Source organism: Podarcis gaigeae (genome assembly GCF_964106915.1).
Source record: "Podarcis gaigeae genome assembly, chromosome: 6".
NCBI lineage: Eukaryota > Metazoa > Chordata > Lepidosauria > Squamata > Lacertidae > Podarcis > Podarcis gaigeae.
The window spans coordinates 96,370,789-96,392,652 of record NC_139682.1 but is presented as its reverse complement, the minus strand read 5'-3'; the positions used below and the strand labels follow the sequence as shown (position 1 = coordinate 96,392,652).

General features: G+C 44.1%; 1 protein-coding gene and 1 long non-coding RNA gene across 2 annotated transcripts in view; one reads left to right on the top strand and one right to left on the bottom strand.

Annotated features, from left to right (window-relative positions):
• The window catches only part of LOC310846878, a 196,623-nt gene that overhangs the window by 149,396 nt on the left and 25,363 nt on the right, over positions 1-21,864 (top strand). The gene's annotated exons all lie outside the window — the stretch shown is intronic.
• Positions 1,380-19,883, bottom strand: LOC310847826 (regulator of G-protein signaling 5-like). The gene is made up of 5 exons (XM_083745950.1): positions 19,577-19,883; positions 9,663-9,773; positions 3,665-3,726; positions 2,754-2,920; positions 1,380-1,877 (listed from the first exon to the last, which is right to left on the bottom strand). The coding sequence occupies exons 1-5, from the start codon at positions 19,618-19,620 to the stop codon at positions 1,716-1,718; spliced, it is 546 nt and encodes a 181-aa protein (XP_083602076.1). The 5' UTR covers positions 19,621-19,883; the 3' UTR covers positions 1,380-1,715.

Here is a 21,864-nt window from a genome sequence, read left to right as displayed (position 1 = left end):
CTTCCCTCCTCCCTGGCCGGCAGGGAGGGAGGGAGGGAGAGGAGCTGCTTCATTTGAAATTTAAGGGACATCATTTAAGGGACATTTAAGGGACATCCGTCAATAAGGGACAGCAGCGGGACATGGCGCTGGAATAAGGGACTGTCCCTTCAAATAAGGGACACTTGACAGCTATGCGCTTTGGCAAGCCTGCCCCCGAGAGAATGAAAAGACAAGACTTTGCTACAGGTATTTTCATCACAATTCAGAAAAGAATACTTCTGGAACATTACATATGCTCCTGCGCATGGGCTGTGCACTGGCACTGGGAATTACTGTATGTAGGTCCATTACAGTTATTATAACCTCACTAAAGCTAACATAAGAAATGGAAGTAAATAAGAGGCCTGGGTTGCTAAAAACAAGCCACACTGTTTAGGCTGGAATGGTGAGATTTATTTACCTCTTTGCCTCCATTTCCAAGAGTTTTAGTGTGTTTTAGTAGCTGCTACTTGGGGTGGGTATTTTGAAAATGATATAATTGCACATCCCTTCCCTCAACTCCAGCAGAACATGCTGGAGCGACATCAGTTGCTGACCAAAAAACTATCACTTTCTCTTCAGCCTTCTTCACAGGCTTTGGTGTAACTTATGATCCACCAAGCTGCATGTAGCCCACAAGAAGCTTGACAAACCTCTTGGCTTTCCTGCCTAATTCCCACATCCCCATGTCAACATATAGACCATTATTGCAAGCTGAGTTTTTATACCATCAGTTTCATGTGGCAAATGTGTGTTGTTTGAATGCTCCCTTAAGAGCTGTAATTTTCTGTCATATTCCTTGTTTGGTTTACTGAGGCATGCTAAGTGCCTGCTCTCACCCGATAACAATATATCTGAATAACATTCCCTGGATGAAATTGCAGTAATAAAATGACCTAGTGGATAACAAACTTTTGACGTGGGAGTATGTGAATATGATCTCAGTGAAAGAATAAAGTAAAAAGGCACAAGAGAGCGAATGTTATTTTTGTGGGCTGATGCGCAGCCTTTTCCTTTCTTATCTTCCTTATATAGCTGAGTCATGCTGTATCCTCATGGCTACTACAAATGACAGGATGACCTATGCAGGTCCAAACCTGTTTTCTATAGTAATAGTCCTCAACCTTTTCAGACCAGGGACCCACCCTTAGCCCAAGCAGGCAACTGGAGACCCACTTTTTATTGTCACACCATATATTTGAATGGTGGTATTGCTGGTGCTACCAACCAATAGGTCCAGCCGCAAGTCACCAGTGGGTCCCAATACGCCTGTTCAAGACCCCACAACCTCCTTATCTTTGATTAGACTCAGACATGCGATGGATAGGTGATGGGATAATAAATACAAGTAGCATAGGTTTCAACAGTTGACATCTGTTGTATTTTAGGTAGGTGTGCCCATCTAATTACTTTTACTTTTTTTGTAACATTGATATTCATGGAGAAGAACAGAAATTTCAGAAATTGTAATATGAAATCATCTGGAACAGCAGAGAGACCAAAACAGTGTGGGCAAGACTTTTAACAACACAGCCTTTGAACTCTAGAAGCTTGAAATATATATATACTGTATATATAAAGCAAAACAACTACGCAGATGACTAGCAAATGCTGGCTACTGATAACTGGAGTAAGGAAGTAAGAACGCTGCTTGGGGTGGGAGTAGCAGTTCCCCGCACAGCTCTGCCACGTTGCTACTTTACTAATTCCTGATATATGTTGGAACGCACAAATCTGGGCAGAGAATCCTTCTCCATCAGCATGAAGATTCTCTTCTGGGCCAGGTCAAAAGTGCTCACAGATGGCTCCACCAGGTTCTTCATGGTCACAGATTTGGTGAAATGGTCAATGTTCACCTAGGTAAGAAGGAGGGGGGGAGGGATTATCTGTGGAAATCGAACCAATCCTGTTCCTTCACAGTGTTATTTAAAGCAAGCGAGCTGCTAAAAATATGTTTTGCACTTGGATTTATGGCAGAATCGCCAACATGCCTCTCCCATGCAAACTAGTCAGGTGGGGGGGATGCAAATTAAATATAAATAAGTAAATAAATAAATGTTTGTAACAATGGCAAACATGAAACCAGGAATATCAGAAATTAATCTGGGCCATAATGCAGTCAGCATCTAGAACACAAATGCAAAAATAATTAAAAATTTGAATTTATTTGCATTGTAGATTGTGAATTTTTGCTATAAATGCCAGTTATGAAGCTACCTCATTCTGAGTCAGTCTTTTGGACTTTCAGGTAGAGCATTTTCTGAACCCTGCAACATGAGATCCTTTTAGCAGGGAGACCAGGAATCTGGCGTCTTCTGCATGCAAAGCAGTTGGCTGACCATTGAGCTCTCGGCTCTTCCCTAGAATCAGTGCATGAGTCTGGGTTGTGGGCTGTATGTGGCAGATGTAAAATTTCAAAGGATACAAATTTTAATTTGAAAATGTTGGCAGAGCCTCTTGAATTGGAGCAAAGTGCCATTACAACTTTAATTTAGATATTCAATTTTTAAAAAATTAAAGGTGTAAAAGTAGAGTTCCCAAGTATATTGCATGATGACCAGGAAGCAATGCTGTAACTGTCACTGCAACAGCAAATCATTATGATATACAGTCAGGGGATAGTTTAGAGAATTGTCTCGTGATTTGGGGGATAATATCGTGAGATCATTCCACCAGAGACAACTCTTAGCATACAGCAAATTTATGAACTCCTTTCAATGCAAATAACTGACCTCTTTGGGAGCCTCACTTTGGATAAACTCCTCATAGATCTTCTTGGCCTTTTCAGCCATTTTAGCAGGCACCTTGATTTTCTTATAGTCTTCACAAGCAATCCAGAACTCCATGTTCTCCTCGCTGAACTCGGATTGGAGGAAGGTCCTGAAGCTAGCAAGACCGTCTGCGCAGGGAAAAATTGGGGAAAGGTCGTCATTTAAAATAATGGATTCACCATAATCCTTTCAAATAAGAGAGAACATTGGCTTCTGACATGGAAAATGCAGATTCCCCTATTCAACATCTGTATCGCTTTTCTTCCATCGTACCTACAAATTGTATCAGAACGATGTATTTCTACCCCAACTTCTTATTCCAGTTCCATTTTCTCTCGTTTGAATCTATCACATAATAATAAGTAGTCTTTGGAGGAGGATAATGTAGCAGGATTCTAGCAAGCCATACTAAGGGACTATTAGACACAGAAGCTCCAGTTCACATGAAGGCAGGCTATATGAGAGAGGGAGGGATTTGTTGTGCTCCTTATGAATGGAGACAATGGCATTTAAATCACTATGTCCTTAGAGTCTAATTGCTCTAACTAACTTGTGGCTGCAATTCAACTTCTGCACATGTCACATGCCTATGAATTGCTTGAAGCATACTGGATTTTCCCCTCTGTCATATTGCCTTACTAGCAACAGCTTTATTACCTGGATTCCGCCATGCCTCTAGTTTGTGGCACAGTACCATTCAGTTTTCATCCAAAGCCCTTGTGCAGTGTCATTATTGTTAAATACTTATGATTGCACTTCTACCTCGTCATTCCCAAGGAATGATTTAACCTGCTCACACTCACAACCTGCAAGGACTCTAACATTGCTAGAATAGGTGCTCCCAGTAGTGGGAGATCCCGCAGCAAACTCACATGGATTTTGCAGAAGTTTCTCCAGAGAGTTGCGCCACAGCCAAGCCTCCTCTGGTGATGGTCTGAAAAGATGAGAGGGGGAGATATTTAGGCAAACCCATTACAGTCAGTGAAAACAGTCACTGGTAAAATATAGCAGAAAGAATTTGTCGGTGTTTGAAGGCATCACAGTGGAGAAGGATTGCGAATAATCACTTAGCATTTTGACTTTATTCTTGTTCAAAGCACTTCACACACATAATTTAACTACAACCCTGGAAGGAAGATTGATGTTATCCTCCCTATATGACATATGAGCAGACTGATGCGCAGATGAGTAGTGACTCGCATAAGTTCAGCAACTGAGTTTATGCCAGAAGGGAGAGTCAAACTAGGGACCTATTTGTTTGCAGCTCATGGCTCAACTAGATGAGGCAATGGAGATCTAGGCTGACATCTCCGTTCTCTTGTTTGTTTGTTTGTTTGTTTGTTTGTTTGTTTGTTTGTTTATGTAAAAAACAGACCTAGGGAACGAGATTTGGAATTAGGTAAAACCTATGGGTGCGCAGACTCCATACTTCCTCAGGCTCCAGGTTTGAGTGATGCTGCAAACTTGAGGTACCAACTCCCATCCGTCTCAGCCAGCATGGCCAACAGGGACAATGGAGTCCTACAGATTCCCACCACTGGCTGCCATACGCCCTGACTTTCCTGGACATATCTGGAGTACTGCAGTCAGAAGCAGTATTCCAGTATTCCAGGCAGAAATCGCTAAAAGGTCCAGGAAAATCCGGACATATGGCATGTCAGCAGTGTTTTTGGTGATCTTCCTTAAAAATAGCTCAAAAACTTCTTTTTTTGTGAATTTGCCCAAAAAGCTCAACAACCTTCAAAAACAAAGCTTAACTTTCCATCCAGATTTTCACAGTTTGAAATATGGCAACCCTAAATTAAGCTGCTTTAAACTGGTCCTGTTATCTTTCTCTCCCAAGGTCATTCTGCCTATAAGAACAGGCCCCAAAGAGCCTGGTTTCACTTTCTCTTTTTCCTTCTTGGTTCTCTCTACTTCGTTCCTTTGCGGTAATCTGTATACAGTATAGTATATTTAAGTGCTAAGTTTTTAGTCTTATTGTCACAGCTGTCAAATTTTCCCTTTTCTTGGGAGAAATCCTATTCAGAATAAGGGAATTTCCCTTAAAAAATGGGAAACGTTGACAGCTATGCTTATTGTAAGTGTAAGTTAAGGTTTTGCTGCAACTTGATTTGTGACTGTTATGCTCATTTGCCTTCAGTAAATAATACTGGATGGAGCTGATTGTGTCTGAATCTTTTTTGGAACCCTGCATCGAGTTTAAACATTCTTACTCTGCTAACTATTGTTGTGACTTGCTCTGGATCGTTATGGAGCAAAACCATGACAATCACACCAAACATTTCCCCTCTCGTGGCAGACAGTGTGCTGGAGTGAGGCTTGGGGAAAGGCACTTTATGATCCCACATTCTATGAGCGAGGGAGAAGGAATTCTACATGGGTAGCAGTATTGGGCCATAGTCCTGTCTTGAGTATAACACACAGTTCTTCCCTGAGGCCTTGAAGTACCAATGTTCCATTTTTAACATCCCCAGTTTATTTTGTGTGGAACTAGGCAGAAACAGTCTGGAACAGAGTGGGGAATGATCCATCTCCATCTGTATCCCTTGAGTATTCATTCATTCATTCATTCATTCTCAAACGTTCTCTGAAGGCTGAACTCTTTCCCCGGCTCTGGCTGTGGCTTTGGGGTCTGCTTCTGCCCCTCCCAGAGATCCAGCTTCAGTTCCCACGCCCTCCTAAGGGATGTAGTCAATGACCCCCTTTGTCTCAGGCAAGACATGCCAGAAGGTTCTCACAGCAATGAAATGGATAATAATGATCTGATTTTACTCTTCATGGATAATAATGATCTGATTTTACCCTTCAGGGCTTGAAATTAAGAGTTTATCGACACTTCTTATTGTCTCACTGCTTTCCCCTGGAGAAAACCACACTTTAGCGCTCAATTGGAGCAAATATTGTGTTTGTTCTGATTTAAAGCTAAAGCGCAGGTTTTCCCCGGCAAAGGGAAAACCGATCAAATCTGTGTTTTCTGGGCACCGGACAAGCGGAAGTGTGGACAAGCCCTCAGTGATTCGTTTAAGACAAAAGCAGCATCAGCCATGTATGGGGTGATGTGAATTCAGGTGAATGTGCCTTTTGATTTTTCCTTCAGAAAGCACATGCTTCCCCAAGGCTTGAGATGGTGAAATCCTGGTCTTAACTGTTTATTTGATTGCAGTGTAAAGTCATGAGGGCCCTTGGAAACAGCCCTGTGGGACTGCTGGTTAAGACTTAACCAATTCAGACTGCAATCCTATATAATACTTGCCTGAGGGCAATCCCAGTAGAATTTAGTGGGTCTTACTTCTGAGTAATGTGGGTTCTTTGGCATGAACCCAGACTAGAAATTATGACAGCAATTCTGAACCACAGAATTTAGGGTTAGGTGTTACATATTAATAAAACTTCAAAAAAACTTGCATAGGGAGAGTATGAGGAAAGACAGAGGTGCACAACTATTTTCCCAGCAGAAAAGCAACTGTGGGTTTATACCCCTGCTGCTTTTCCCTGGAAAACCCACTTTTTGATGATAAATCAGAATCAACATTAATCTGCAGAAAACTTGATTAACATTTGCTCCAGTTCAGTGCGAAAGAGCTGGTTTTAAAGAGGAAAGCTCCGGGGCAAACAAAACAAACAAAAAAAAACCCTGCTCAGACACGGAGCTCTAAAGAGTGGACCTCTGCCTGGAAAGACGAGAGCAAAAGGTAAGTGTGGCTGAGCCCTAGTCTTGCAGTGCTTACGTATTCACTATGTCTTTGCAAGCAAGGAGGCTGGGAAGCAGTGGCGTAGCATGGGTTGTCAGCACCCGGGCCAAGGCAAGTAATTTGCGCTCCCTAACCCGTGAATTTGCGCCCCCTAACCCGTGGATATGCGCCCCCTAACCCTAACCCCCAGATGTTGCGCCCAGTGCGGCCAGCCCCCCCTGCACCCCCCACGCTACGCCACTGCTGGGAAGAAAACCAGAACAACTGGGCAAGACTTCCTAGCACCCCAGCCAGGTTCCATGGGCACCAGCTGCCAATGTATGATAGCAGGGACCATCCACTGATAAATCTTCCCTCTCTCTCTCTCTCTCTCTCTCTCTCTCTCTCTTTCTCTCTCTCTCTCATACACACAAATAGGCGCCGACTCCATGGGGCCTGAGGGGGCCTGAGCCCCCTCAAAAATTCGTTTGGGGGGGCTCTGCCCCCCCAATAATTTAATAAAATTATTAGTTATATTATGCTTTGCAAAATCACAAAATTATGTTGGTATTTTTAATTTTCCTTGTTTGACGATAGTTACCTTTTAAAATACATTCAGTAATGAGTTAAAACAAAGCCACTCCCGATCTAGAGAGGGGGTGGGGTTGCGGGCTCTCGACCCATCAACAATCTCGCGGGGCTGGCGTCAGCCCTGCGAGAAGCGGGGCTTCCCCCTAGCTCATTAATATTCACCGCCCACGGCGGCAGCCAATCGGCTGCCGCAAAGGGCGGGCCCTCACAGGTTCACTTAAGGTCGGGGCAGCCCGGGGCTCGCCCCTTTCGTTCCCCCAGCAGCAGCGGTTTGGAGGTCTTGGGCCCCCCCAATATTTTTTATAAGTCGGTATGGGCCCCCGCCCCCCCCAATATTTTTTATAAGTCGGCGCCCCTGCACACACACACACACACACACACACACCAAATTGTCAACCCCCCAAAATGCAGCTTCCACACACTATCAGTGACTGCAGAGAAATGATGGGTGATTTTTATCTAACTGATTTTTCACAGTAAGAAGAAATCCAAATAAAATGTAAAAAAAAAAAATTATAAGTTGACATTTTGATGTTGTGTGAATGCTGCATAGGGGCAGTTCTGATTCCACAATAGACCTCCATCTGGAAGCACCCTAAGGCTCCATTCTGATCTGGAGAGATAAGCTTCTGCTTCCCACGCCCTGCCTTCACAGTGAGAATCGGGCTCCCCGGTCAGCTAAAGAAAAACAAGCTATGCAGCTGCCTGTCTGTGTCTGTGTATTTAAGCATGCAGCTACTTTGGCAGTAATTAATGGGGGGGGGGTTCTGCATGATTCACAAAATCAGAAATTAAAAATAGCAAATAGCAAAAATAAGCACACTTTTATTCCAGTAGGAATAATAGAAAACAGAATGCTTTCCTCCTTCCAGAAACTCAGAGGAGCCGCTGGCTGACAAGATGAGACTGCTGTTTCCATTATCAGGACAAGATGAAGCACATCACCTAATTTGTTCTTAATGATTTTGAAAAGGAAAAGTGCACAATCTATCTAATTTCTGTCTCTAATGATTGTTCAAACTAGGCCAATAACAGCCATGCAGATCACAATGCAATCTTCAGATCAGTCTATCTGCAGAACCTTCGTTAGGAGTAATTGGAAACAGATTCAGGGCCAAAAAGCCAATATACAGTAGTTTCCCTTCTCCCACTGAGGCCACCCTTCTCTGTAACAAAAGCAGATGCTACTGGGGTTCATTTTGTTCCAATTCCTGGAACTGATTTATCTTCAGTACAGATGGGAGACTGTTTTCCTTCAGATAAAACTGACAGTGATTAATGCTGTGGATCTGCAGGCAGCAATGCCACCAGGGATCCAAGGCCAGCATAAATGGAGCCGTCCACCACCAAGATGCCTCCCAGCAGCTGATACCATTAACTATTGTTTGCACACTTCCTATAAAACTCTTATTCTTCTAAACCTGCTAATATACATCTGAAGTTTTATTAACTGACAAGCTGTGAAAGCCATGGGATCAACTTTCAAGCTGATTTTATTTCCCCTTTTGTAAAATGAAGTTTAATTCCCTCATATATCACAGGGGCATTTAATTTCCTGTTTAAACACTTATTTCTAAGCCCTGTTAATGCCTGCATTAATGTGCAGTGTCATCACAATTCTGGTGACAGACAGCTCTACCTCTCTTTTCCACATATAAATGCCAGGAAGGCTGTGGAACTCCTGGACAGGTGTCTAGAGGATGTTTTGGGACTAAGATGAAGAAAGAGGTACTAAGTCTTCAGTTGATCCTGGATGGAGTTGTGTTCTGAAAGACCACGTTTACAGCTTTGGGCAGGGGGAATTGTCTGTGGAAGCACAGAGCCAGGAATGCTTTCACCAGCCCATGCCACTACGCCAGTTGTTTCCTACATGGGGAAAGCTGATCTAGTCTTGGTTATGCAAGCAGTTGCATTCAGACTAGACTACGGCAATGCACTCAGAATGTGGAGCTTCTGTTGAAAACGACTTGGAAACTTCAACTTGTACAGTACAGAAAGAGTCTGCTCATTGTGACTAGGTGGTCAGAACATGTTACACTGACTCTGTACCAGTTGCACTGATTCTGGCCCCAGTTCCCAAGCTGACCATACATAATTTGAGACCACATTGCATGAGACCACCTGTGCCTGTACAAACCTGCCTGTGCCTTCAGTTTGGCACAGGGGACCCAGATTGTTGGTCTGCCTAAGATTGGTTGAAGGACAGGAACGTTTCAGTGGTGGCTTGACTCTGGAATTCCCTCTCTAGGGGTATATAGTTGGCTTGACCCCTTCAGTCTTGATGTTGCAAAATGCTTTGAAGATATATTTGCTCCAAGTGACTTTTTAAGTCATGGATGCCCTGCTAACTGGCTGCTGTGGTTTGTGCTATTTGATGTTGACTCGTTTTATTTTAAAATGTTGCTTACCTTTGGATTTTGTCATTTTAAAAGTTCAAAGTTCAAAGAGGCTGACAAGGGTATTAAAATGAATAATAAGCTTCAAATGTTTTGCAAAAGTTCACCCAACCACACTTTCAAAAGTAACATTGCTAGAAAATGGCCTTCAGCAAAACGGAAACAGCAGAAAACAGGGTCACAGAGTGGACCAATTATTGTACCCTTACTTCTGGACCTTTGCTGGCTTTTCCGGCTTCTCTGGGTAAGGGATAATCAAGTCAATAGCCGAGTCAGGCTTCTGGAGCAGTGTGCCCAACTTCGTCTTGATCTCCTTGGCTCTGGAGGGAGAGATATATGAAATATATATATATATGTAAGTGTAGCTGACATTGTATTCAATAAATGCTAGTCTGAGGCAGTTGAATACATTTGTCGTAACTTATAAGAGGTAGTACTTCAAGTTGCTTCTACATTTGTTCGATTCAGTTGCAAAGAGCAGATTTTCCCAGGGAAAGTGACAGGGCAAATGGAAAACCACTCTGACCTGTGCTTAGAAAGCACAGGACAAGCGAGAAATCTCTTGGATCCGTGCTGTCTGGGCATGGGGCAAGGGGAAGTGTGGACGAGCCCTCAGTTGAAGTGACTTTAAACCATTCCTCCTCACCTTATCCTGATTGCATAGCCATCTCCCCTTTTATCCTGGGTATCATCCAGTCTACTGGCCACATTCACACCATGCCTTTAAAAGACTCTTATTCCATTTTAATAGTTGTATCTTCCCCCAAATAAAAGTTTTGGAAGAAGAAGAGTTTGGATTTGATATCCCGCTTTATCACTACCCTAACATTCCCCTTTCCCTTCCTCCCACAACAAACACTGTGAGGTGAGTGGGGCTGAGAGACTGCAGAGAAGTGTGACTGGCCCAAGGTCACCCAGCAGCTGCAGGTGGAGGAGCGGAGACGCGAACCCGGTTCCCCAGATTACGATTCTACCGCTCTTAACCACTACACCACACTGGCTCTCAAAGAGTCCTGGGAAGTGTAGTTTTGTAAGGGTGCTGGAAATTGTAGCATGGTGAGAGGGGTCTCCTAACTACTCTCAGCATCCATACATTTCCCTCCTACCACTACCTAGAAGAAGAAGGTGGTTTCTGCACATGCTGTAGAGGGAAGTGAGATGGGGCTCGTCCACTTGGGAAGGCAGGAGAAGGAATACTCTGATCCTAAACCTCCACTGCCTTGTGGAATATCTACATGAGGAAAAAAGGCTAAGGAGTAAACCCTACACAAATTCATAGTGGAGTTCCTAAGGCTGGTGGATGACACCTCCTTCCAGCAACTCCTCCAGCTAAGCTGGTGCCAAATATATTGCTCTCCTTTCCTTTCAGCTACATCAGCAAGGCTGAGGGGGGGGGGTCTTGTTGTCTGGGCAGCCCAGGACCCCCCCCACACACACACACTGCTCACGCTTGTGCCACTTGGGTGCTGCTAATGCAGCGGTTTGACCTCACTCCTGATGGTGCCCTCCATTGTCTCTCGAGATGGACAGGTGCCAACAATTACTACTTGTGGTGGTGGGAAGTTATTTCCCACAATGTATTTTTTGCAATCTTTTTTATATATATACTTCACCATTAAAGCTGAATGTTGGGAGATTCAGGACAACAAAGAAAGAAATTTCTTCTCACAGCACATACTGTAAGTAAACCATGCCACTCGCTTCAGCAAGATGTCATGTCACCCATGTCAACAGCTTTAAAAGGGGATTAGATAGATTCCTGGAGCAGCAGCAGCAACAACAACAACAAAGGCTTTTGATAGTTATAGCTACTAATCATGGTGGCTTTATACTATTTCCAGGCTATCTCTGAATGCCAGTTCCTGGGGAGCCTGAGCACCCCATGTCATGCTTGCAGACTTTCCAAAGGCATCTGGTTGGACACTGTAGGATATAAGATACTATATTAACATTTATTTATTTATTTATTTATTTATTTATTTATTTATTTATTTATTTATTTCTGCCTGCCTGCCTGCCTGCCCGCCCCGCCCATCTGGCTAGCCACTCTGGGTGGCTTCCAACAAAATATTAAAATACAGTGGTCTGTTAAACATTAAAAGCTTCCCTAAACAGGGCTGCCTTCAGTGAGATGGGCTTTTGGTACCACTGATCTGGGCTCTTCTTTTATTCCTACAGGGAGCGCAGGATGCCCATGGAGGCTACCCTATTTATCCTCACAACAGCCCTATGCAGCAGATGGAGAGAGGCTATGACTGAGCCAAACTTCCCCAGTGAGCTCCATAGAAAGCAGGAATGAAACCCGTATCTCCCTGGTTTGTGAAAAGCACACTAGACACGGCACCACAATGATTCTGCGATCTATAAAGCTCAGGCAATGGATGAGGGTGGGCAAGGGAACCAGTGGGAGAATGGGGAAGGGGCTGTAAGCTGCTATATCCTGTATTGGTGGCTCAAGTAATTTGAAAGCCTCATTAATGTAAAAGTATATCAAATGACACAGTGTCAGGGGCTGCCTGGCCTGCTTTGCCACCTGAGGCAAAATATGAAAGTGCCATCATGTGTGTCCGGCCCCCACCTCCACGCCAAAGTCTTGTTTCACATGGCTGTGGCTTTGGGTGAGACCTCGTGAGCAGTCCAGGAGATTTAGCAGGGCTCTTGCGATATCTCACTGGAAGCCACCACACCACTTCTCCTTACTTCTCCTGTGGCGACGGCTGTGTTGTGCACAATCCACAAAGCCCAAAGTGCTTCCTATTGCCTTATTAAAAGGCCGTCCCTGCACAGTGTTCTTTCCTTTCCTTTTCCTTTCTTTCCGTTTCTCTCTTTCTTTTCCTTTCTCCATAGGCAGGAAATCTCAAGAGTTCTGGAGACTGACCGTTATGTTCTTGGCTTTTTGGACCCTGGAGTCAAAATCTTACTCATCCGTCTCTTTGGAGGACGTCAACAGATGCTAAGGCTATTTCCATAATCGGTAGTTCCAAGAAATGTATTCACTTGACCTGGGAAAAGCCTTTTTCACAGGCCAAAGGGTGGCTAAGTCCCCATGCTCTCTTCTGACCGAGGTGTCTCTTGAGTAAGGATACTCTCATTAGAAATGGAGACTGAGAGTGGATGCAAACGGAACACCCCACCCCCAATATGAGAAAAAATACTCTGTATTCTGGGAGTCCCTGAGCCTAGAAATAAACACAAGCACACTAGCTGCTTTAGAAACTTCAAAGAAAATATACTTTTTGGTATGCAAGGTTTAAGCATGCAAGAAGAGCAGGTTTTTTTGCTTTTTTTCGGGGGGGGGGGGTATATTTTATGGTTGTGCCAGACTAAGGGAGGTTCTCGCAGGCTCATCCTCTCAAAACAAAGGGAAAACTGCTTTGAATCTTCCAATGGGTAACTAAAGCCTGTTTAAGTTCTGGACAAATTTCACCAGAAGTGGTTTTCCCTTTCACCAAAGTTTCTTAAGCAATATTATTTGCTTATCCTCAGGTTATCAAATGAATCGCCTATATCAAAGCAAAGACCTCTTGGATAAGCAGAACTCCTCTGCAATTAATGCAGATTTAAAACCATAAGCAGGAGAAGCTCTGAAAACTTCTTTGGAATGACAGAGCTTAGGGATGTTGCCTTCCTGTGCTTCTGACATCTACTGATACCACACACAACTGGGTGTCCAATGAAGCATGGACTCAGACGGGTACATTTCCTGCTGGCCCATCCCCAGAAAGTTAGCCAAGGAGATTGCACCCAATTTGGGCCCTGTTCTATCTGCACAGCAGTTGCTCAGTCAGTTTTATAAATAACTATTTTATAAATAAGTATTGTCCTATCTCTATGCCAGGAAAGGCTGCACCTGCTGAATTTCTGCTTAGATCAGAACTCACTGGCAATCTGCATCTCAGGTGACAACAGGACCACAGCCCAAAAGTCATGTGGGAGCAAGCCAGACAGTATGGGAGCAAGAGGCAAGGAGCATTATTAGTTCAAACAAGCAAGCAGATTCTAGACACAGTAACCCCTGTACAGAAAGACAGTGAGCGGGTGCTCAGTCCAGCAATGTCTTCTTATGAGGGCCGGGGGGGTGGGACTCCAGCCTGTGGGCCAAACCTGGCCTGCCAGGAGTTCAAATTTGGCCCACGAAGTCTTTTACCCAAAGCATGCCCTCCTGCCCCAACCCTACATCAGGTGTGGGGCAGGTAGAGATGTGGCTGCCAGAAGGCCAAATTCCCACGAGAAGGCCAAACTAAACATGAGGTTAATCGCAATAATGTAGTAAACATACACACCAAGTTTAAGTGACTGCTGTGAGGTGGTAGAAGCAGGATTAGGATTCTGGTGGATGTGGAAGAGGGTTCAGCCGTTTCAGCTGCCACAGTCCTGATGAAGCAACTATTAGCCTTATCAGCAGGAGGTAGTAATGGATCATGTCCCCTCCCAAGCTGTAAGCCATGTTTTCATCTATGTTCAATGTTTATGCTGTGCCCAATAACAAAAGTTATCTGAGTAGTTTATGATCATTCTTTCCCAGCTGCATTTAACTTAAAAACAAGCATCTCTCAGTGTCTTGTCATTATTTGGCACTGTGGCGCTGCAATTAATTCTGTGTGTGCTAGACACTTCTAAATTCCTGGAACCAGTAAGTGTTAGAATTTAATCAAAGGCTTCTAATTCCAGGAAATTGCTAGACCACTATAAACCCTGGATTCAGCAAAGTGTTAAAATCTAATCAAACCCTTGGGTGTTAAACTGAGTGATACTGCATTAATCCCTCAATTTAGCAAGTGTTAAAAGTGTTAATTAAGCCAGGCTAGCCTGCAGGTTGACAAGCCATTAAGACAAAGCACAAAGAGACTTTGCGTGGGACAGCAAATAGGTGAGGCCCCTCCCTCAACAGATAAAGCCAGGGTTTGGAGAGTGGGGAGCTATGTGAGCTAGAGAGAGGAGTTTTGTGATCAAGAAACAAAGCAGCAAATAGGAGAGGCAGAGCAATGTTTGAGAGCAGTGGTGGAGGTCTGTCTGAATCCAAGGCTGCAGCTATGGGAGAAGCAAGACCCTCCTGGGGTGCTGATGCTGTGAACCCCTCCATCGTAGGCTCAGGTTGTATATATGTGTAAATCAGCCATATGTGATAAAGACACCACTGTCTCCATCGTGCCCCATTCCCAAAAGGAAACATGAACCCTGTGTCAGTGTGCCTGGGGTGGCATGTCACAACGCATTTACCCCAGGGGAGGAACTCGGACCTTATTTTGGTGGAACAAGTAACAGTGGCTGAAGCTGGCAACCCGTGAGAGTCTGAGTCTTGCATGCCCCCTTTCTCACACCACCCAGCTCAGTCACAGAAATAAGATTAACAGTTTATTGTAAATCAGCAATGCTAAGTTGGTGCTGCTGCACACATGATGAAATAACTATTAAGTGTCCAGACAAAAACCAAACGGTAAAAGAAGATAAGAAAATGTGGTTGTGAAAACAAACCACATCTAGTTGTATTACCAAGGGTCCAGTTTTTCCAAAAGCAACTATGGAAAAAATCCATTAAAACATAAAAAGAAATCAATTAATCCCATGCCATGCCATGATCAGGAAGAGATCCAAAAGGAGGTGTGTTTGTTTGGCTCTGCAAAATAAAATGGCATTCACAATAAAGGGAATTGTTGGCTTATTCACCATTTTGAGGTTGTATTTGCACCAGCTGGTTTCCTGGGACATATTCTAGGAAGCGCTGGTGCCTTTCCCTTTCCACTCGTGTTGAAATTGTCTATGGCCAGAGCTTTTTTCAGCCAGAACTCACCGGAACTCAGTTCCGACTCCTCTCAGGTAGGCACCATTGCCATTCTAAGAGAACGAGGGAGGTGTTCATGGTGAGTTCTGGCACCTCTTTTTCTAGAAAAATAGCACAGGCCACTACTACTAACACTTGTAGGCTTTGTGAAATTATCTTTCTCCTGACAGGGATTTGAGTGACCAGTACAGTGGTAACTCAGGTTACAGACGCTTAAGGTTACAGACTCTGCTAACCCAGAAATATTACCTCGGACTAAGAACTTTGCTTCAGGATGGGAACAGAAATCGCACGGCGGCAGCGGGAGGCCCCATTAGCTAAAGTGGTGCTTCAGGTTAAGAACAGTTTCAGGTTAAGAAACTGGACCTCCAGAATGAATTAAGTTCTTAACCCGAGTTGCCACTTTAGTGTAAAACTGTAGAAAGGAGACATATATGTACAAGCAGCAGATCCCAAAGTCATTTAGACCGTCCCCACAAAAAATAAAACAAAAAATCAAGAGGTTTTTTTTCCTTTTTAAGTTGGGACCTCTGTGGTTTTTCATTGGTTAAGTCTTCATGTTCTCATATTATCTTTGGCTTGCTATTCTGTTTCATCAGATGAAAACCAGGCTTTTTCTTTGGTGGATAGTTCTTGTCTTGTGTCTTTCCACACAGATTTGGGCCCCTGCCCTTGTTGTTTTATTCTTTGATCACGATGCCTCTGTTGTCACGGCCTGTGGCTAATAAAACTCATGGACAGCACCCATTTGTTTTCTTTCGTCACATCACCAGGCACACCGAAGCATTGCGCCCAGAGATGCTGTCAAGCAAAGCTGGAATTGAAGGATGGCGGACACAGCAAAGCAGCAGGTGTTGACGCAGAGCAGGTGTGGGACGGGCACAGGAGAGATGCCAGGATTCGGCTCAAGCAACAGGAACATTTGGCCATAAGGGCAGCTCACTGACATGGCAAACTGGGTTTTGGGCCATGTGACTTCACACTGCCGGTTAGGGTTTCCACATTTTAGTACTGCATTCTCCCGGAGCCCAAGCCAGAATCTTTCTCCTCTGGCAGCTGATCAACAAGCAGTGGTCATCGCCTGTTCCTCTGCTTTTCTTTTCTTTTTCAAAGGAAGAATAAGCTACATGTGCCTGAGCACATTATGTTTATCACAATTCATCAGAGAAATGCTGGAGGGTTTGCTGCTAACCAATGGAAGCAATTGTTCTCCTCGTGCAACCTGTCCCGTCCCCCGTCCGCTGCTGCCGCAATCTTCCAGCTTATCTCACTCACACATTTACACTCTTTTCTTTCTGAAGTCCTTGTCTCTGCCAGCCCTTTAGCAATATCAAAACAGTAGTGAAACACAGCACATAATATGCCTTATGAAGCCTTAAGCGACTCAGGACCGCAATACTGTTTCTTCCCATATGAACTGAGACCATCCCCTAGGCCCTTCTTCGTGTGCCTCCTCCATGAGAGGTCCAAAGGGCGGCAACATGAGAAGGGGCCTTTTTTCTGGTGGCTCCCCACTTACGCTCTCCCAGAGAGGCTCTCCTGGCACCTTCATTCTACATCTTTAGGTGCCAGGAAAAAACGTTCCTCTTCAACCAGGCCTTTGACCTTTAACTATCTATGGCCTTTCAGAAGTGGGTGGGATGTTTCTTATGTACTGGGGTTTTTCCTGCCCCGCTTAGTTTTAATGCATTTAAATGGGTTTTGCTTGCTTGTTTTTGTTGGTTGGTTACAAATTGTTTTGAGTTGCCTTGGGCAAGATAAAGTGACAAACGAATTTAATAAATATTACTACAACGAGAAGTCAGTCCCGTTAAGCAAAGATTGATGCTAATGTTCATTAAAAACATGCTGTTTGCTGATCCAGTTCATTTCATTTCTTCCTATTGAGCAAGGCTCAGGGATGACTGATTAAAAGCTTTTTATTGCTGATTGAAGACTGTTTCTAAATTGCCATATTGTCACTTCTAGCACCTGTGAATTGTAGAAGCAGCTGGGGGGTGGAGGACTTTTCATTGCTGATTTCCTCCTCTTTAATCTTATCATTTTCACACAGTGAAATAACACTAATGCTATATAAAAAAATAAAAATTTAAAAATAAACGGAAGATTTCTACACTACCAAGGAAAATAAATGATCAGTCTGTGGCAGTTACTGAAAAGTTCAAACAGAAAAAAGACAAATATAATCAGTAGCCCACCCCCACCCCGTCATGTTCTACAGAAAACAGGGTGAACTAGCTAACAGGATGCTTTTAATTAAAGACACAGGAGCCCTGGAAACTCTCAATGCCCCTTTGCCTGGCCACACTTGAGAAGTTAGTGCCGTGATTGTTTTCAGGCAACCTCCATCCCCTGCTCAACAATCACATATGAAACAGAGGTAGAAAGATAACACAGAAAATGCTGAAATGCAAGATTGTAATGTAATCTGAATGCTCTATAAAAAGGGAAATAATGACAAACTGAAGAAAAGTGTGTGCATGAGGATGTAGCTTCTGCCTCCTCCTTTCACTCCCCCCCCATGTTGTCGTCCGTGTTTTTTCCGCCATCTTTGTTTCTCACCACTTTCTCTCCTTTGTTCCTCTCGCTGGGCGTCCCCTCCTGTCTGATGCACCCCAGGCCCAGTGCAATATAAGAAAGGGCCAGCACTGCCATGAAGAATTTGTCATAGGGGAGGTGTGTAAATAAGTGCTGTTGAAAAGTCAAAAGCTGTGTTTTGCTAGGAATGATTGCTAAGGTGTCCAAAGTCTCAAGAAAAAGCTACAGAATTAGTTTACTGTCTTACGTATTATGTAGAGCTGCTTTCCCATGTAGTACCTTCTTTTTAAAAACCCGTTGACACCCAACAAATCCTGAAAGGTATGCACTTTTACTAAGAAATCCAAGCTAGCACCAGCAGTACATGACAAACCCAAGAAGGGGCTGCACACGGCATGCTTAGTAATTGCCCTCCCCCTACAATCCAAATATAGCTTGACCCCCCTCCTGAGTAATAAAACACAGACATCCTGGGTTTAAAGAATGACCAGTAGCCCATTGCCTTGCTTGTGGTGACAAGCTAGAAACAAGAGAGTCACTACTAAATAAGAAGACCTGCAACAAAATGTTGCAGTGTGGTGTGCACTCTCTGCTCAGCCCTCCAGGCAGTCAGAATGTCAGCTTTCCATCCTTTTTTCAAAATACTCCATTCCACGTGCTCTCAGAAAGAGGAGAGAGATATTTCTCTTTCCACTCCCACCAACAGACACCTAGTGGGGATGTTTAGGGTTTGGTTTTGTTGTTTTGCTTCATTAGGTGTCCCGCTTCTGCAAAAAACAACAACCCCAACCCTCTGATACTTCTCCCTTGTGTAGGGATGGTGCCATTTTGGCTACATAAGGATATACTTGTGCTGCAATTCTGCCATGTCTACTCAGAAGTAAGTCCCATTAATTTGATGGGGCTCACTCCCAGGTAAGTGAGGTTGACTGCAGCTTTAGCTATGAACATATAGAATCCTTAGCATTTAGAATACTGAAAGAATTTCATACATGATTGCACTAATCTTTATGATGACCTGTGGAAGCAGTATCAGGATGACTGCAGGTACAATTCCTGTGCAGAAATTATCTGTTTAGCTGGGCTTGATGGTTTGGGTTCACCCAGAGGGGTAAACTCTTGGAAAAGGAAACCTTGTAAGAAAGCAGCAAATCTGGAAACCTTCATGCCTCCAAAGTGTTTCATCAAGAGACAAAGACGCTTCTTTGTTTTTGTTTTAAGTTAGGATCTCTACGGTTATTATCAGCTGCTTATAAAATAAATGTTTATACCGTTATCTCATCTGTTATTTGGTTTAATGGAAATCCTAATGTATTCATTTCAGTATTGTTATCCTGATATTTCAGATAGTTTGGGTGGGGAAGCAGAGACGGCGGAGAACTCAGCTCACTCTCCTCGTTCTTGCTTTGCCTTAACAGAACCTTCTATGGCATTCTTCAAAATAAGAGTTCACCTCTATAAATCCAAAATTTAATTAGCTTTCTGGTTCCATACATGCATAATAGAAAACAAATTAACTCAGTTAATTATACTTTTCTGTTCTGTTAAGCCACTTATTTCTTTACTGTGTTGATGAAACTCATTTTATACCATCCTGACCCCACCGTCACAGTCCGCCTGGCACTTCTCCTACACAATCTGCACTAAAATGAATGAGAGCAGGAGACCATCCTAACATGCTAGGGATATATTTTCTGTCTTCAATGTACGCTAACTCCCGTTCTAAGAAAAGGCTGTTGCGTTCCTTTTCAGCCCATCAACCCATTAATTTTCCTGTTTAAAGAGACAGACTGGTTCTCTCACCTCTCCAGACATGTGTGGGGCAAGGCAGCTAGTCCTTTGCACATCTTGCCGTGTGGTTAGTGTGTCCTTGATGCCAGGCAGATTGTGTGAGGAGAGGCTGAGACTCCGTCTGGAACGCGGCAGCCAGCTTCCTTTCAGAAATATATAGCGGCTGCCTTGAATCCCAGCCAGGCCCTTTGGCCAATCACGTCCCATGTGGTGATTGTGAGCGAAGGAGCATTAGCCGGACAGGCACAGACCTCAAAGAGGGGACCTTCCTTTTTGCATTTCCCAAGTTAGCTGCTGTTGACTCAAGACTGCTTAAGCAAGCATGGACAGCATTTAGCCTGACAAATTATGGACAACCCAGTCCTCCGAATCTGTGGGGTGAAGTCAGTAAAATCCTGAAGGATTTATTTACAGTTCTAATATAATAATAGCTTTCCATTAGTCACACACACACATATAGCATTTTAAAGTTCTATAGCAGTGTTCACAGTACTTACTAGCATAAATATGCAAATAATCAAATAAAAGGGGAACAGGAAAGGGGAAGAGAACTGGACAGGGAGGCAGATAAAGGCAATATAAACAAGGTTTTATAAATCCGATTGATATAACGTGCATGATCTGGGACCTTTGTTCTAAATTTCACTGTTGCTGTAATTTATGCCTTCCAAGTAGAGCAATTAGTGCCCCAGAACCATTGATTGTTGTAGAGCATCTGTATTTGCTTTTCTTTTAGGCGTGTGGTGTTTGATGAAGTATTTCTTTAAAATCTGCATCATGTGAACTGGCTTACAATGGGAAAAAACCTTGAAATCGTTTGTGAAACAATCCACTCCGTGAGCAGCTGGCACCCTGACAAGTCCACGTACCCCACGGCCCATTTCTAAGGTGCAGGCCTCTTTCAGCTCAGCTTGCAAGGCCAGCCCCTGCCGTTCCCTTCTCTAGCAAGGGAGGGAAGGTGTCCGGGAAGCAGTGGCTTAGAGAGCTCCCTTCTTTCTCACCATGGCAGGCCCCAGAGAAGCGCTGAAGTAAGGTGGTTCTCTGTCCCAGGGGCTGCCTAGGGGCAGAGGAGAAGGGGTGACTGCCATTGCCAAACTCCCAGGGGGCTGAGGTCCCTTCGCCCGCCCGCCCCCAAGTTGATGGGCATTGCTATTCAAATGGGGAGGGATGTGTTGTGTCTTGTGATCAGTTATGTGGCGTGGGGCTTACCTGGCACCCCTGCTTAGCTTTCTTCTTTTTTCTACACATCTTTAAAGTTACAAAACTGAGGGCATTCCAGTGAAACCACTCGTGTTTTTACATTCATTTGAATGTTCTTAATAAACCTAGACATGCAAACATTTACAGCTACCACGAGTAATTACAACCATTTTGCATTCCTGTTGTTCTCTTGTGTTCTGCTGCTAGAGGGCATAGAATCAAACCTAGGGATGCTAGTGCAGGCACAATTGCATGACCACTGGCCCCTTCAGCGTGAAAAGTGTGCAGCCTTAGCTGCTGCCAGATGTGGTAAAGCAGAACACCACTCCGGCAAGAGCCAATGTACACCAAGCAGTTCCCTTCCCCAATCTGGCATATCCACCCATCATTTGAGGCCCTTATTTGTGTGCCCCCTCCAAGGGAGGTACAAAGGGTGACAACACAAGAATGGACCTTCTCTGTGGCGACTCCCTGTTTCTAGAGTGCTCTCTCCAGGGAGACACACATGGTGCCATCACTATCGACTTTAGGCGCTAGTCAAAAACATTCTTATTCATCCAGACCTTATCTTTTAGTGGGGTGGGATAGAAATGGATCTGAGATGATTAGATAGATAGATAGATAGATAGATAGATAGATAGATAGATAGATAGATGATAGATCGCGATCTAAGTCCAGTCAAAGGCGACTATGGGGTGTGGTGCTCATCTTGCTTCAGGCCAAGGGACCCAGAATTTGTTTGCAGACAGCTTTCCAGGTCATGTGGCTAGCATGACTAAACCGCTTCTGGCACAACGGGACACCGTGACAGAAACCAGAGCACACGGAAATGCCATTTATTTTTTGTAAGTTGCTTTGAGTGCGAGAGAGTGGCGAATAAATAAATAAATAGAATAAATAATCAGTCTTTCCCAATACCAGACACTCCAGCTTGCCCCACCCTCTGGCACCAGCAAGTACAGCGCTAACACCTGCAGCAGGGAAATTTTCAGGGGCCAGCCACAGGCATGAAGGCTGAAGGTGGTCACTATGCACACACATGGATGTCAGGGCAATCAGAGTACTTGATGTCACCGGATGAGAGTGTGACAGGGAGCTAG

Coding starts and splice junctions, on each gene's coding strand:
- LOC310847826 (XM_083745950.1), bottom strand. CDS start 19,620: ATGTGCAAAGGACTAGCTGCCTTGCCCCACACATGTCTGGAGAG. Junction 9,774..19,576: donor CCCCACACATGTCTGGAGAG/GTGAGAGAACCA, acceptor CTCTCCCTCCAG/AGCCAAGGAGATCAAGACGA. Junction 1,878..2,753: donor AAAGTGAGGCTCCCAAAGAG/GTCAGTTATTTG, acceptor CTTCTTACCTAG/GTGAACATTGACCATTTCAC.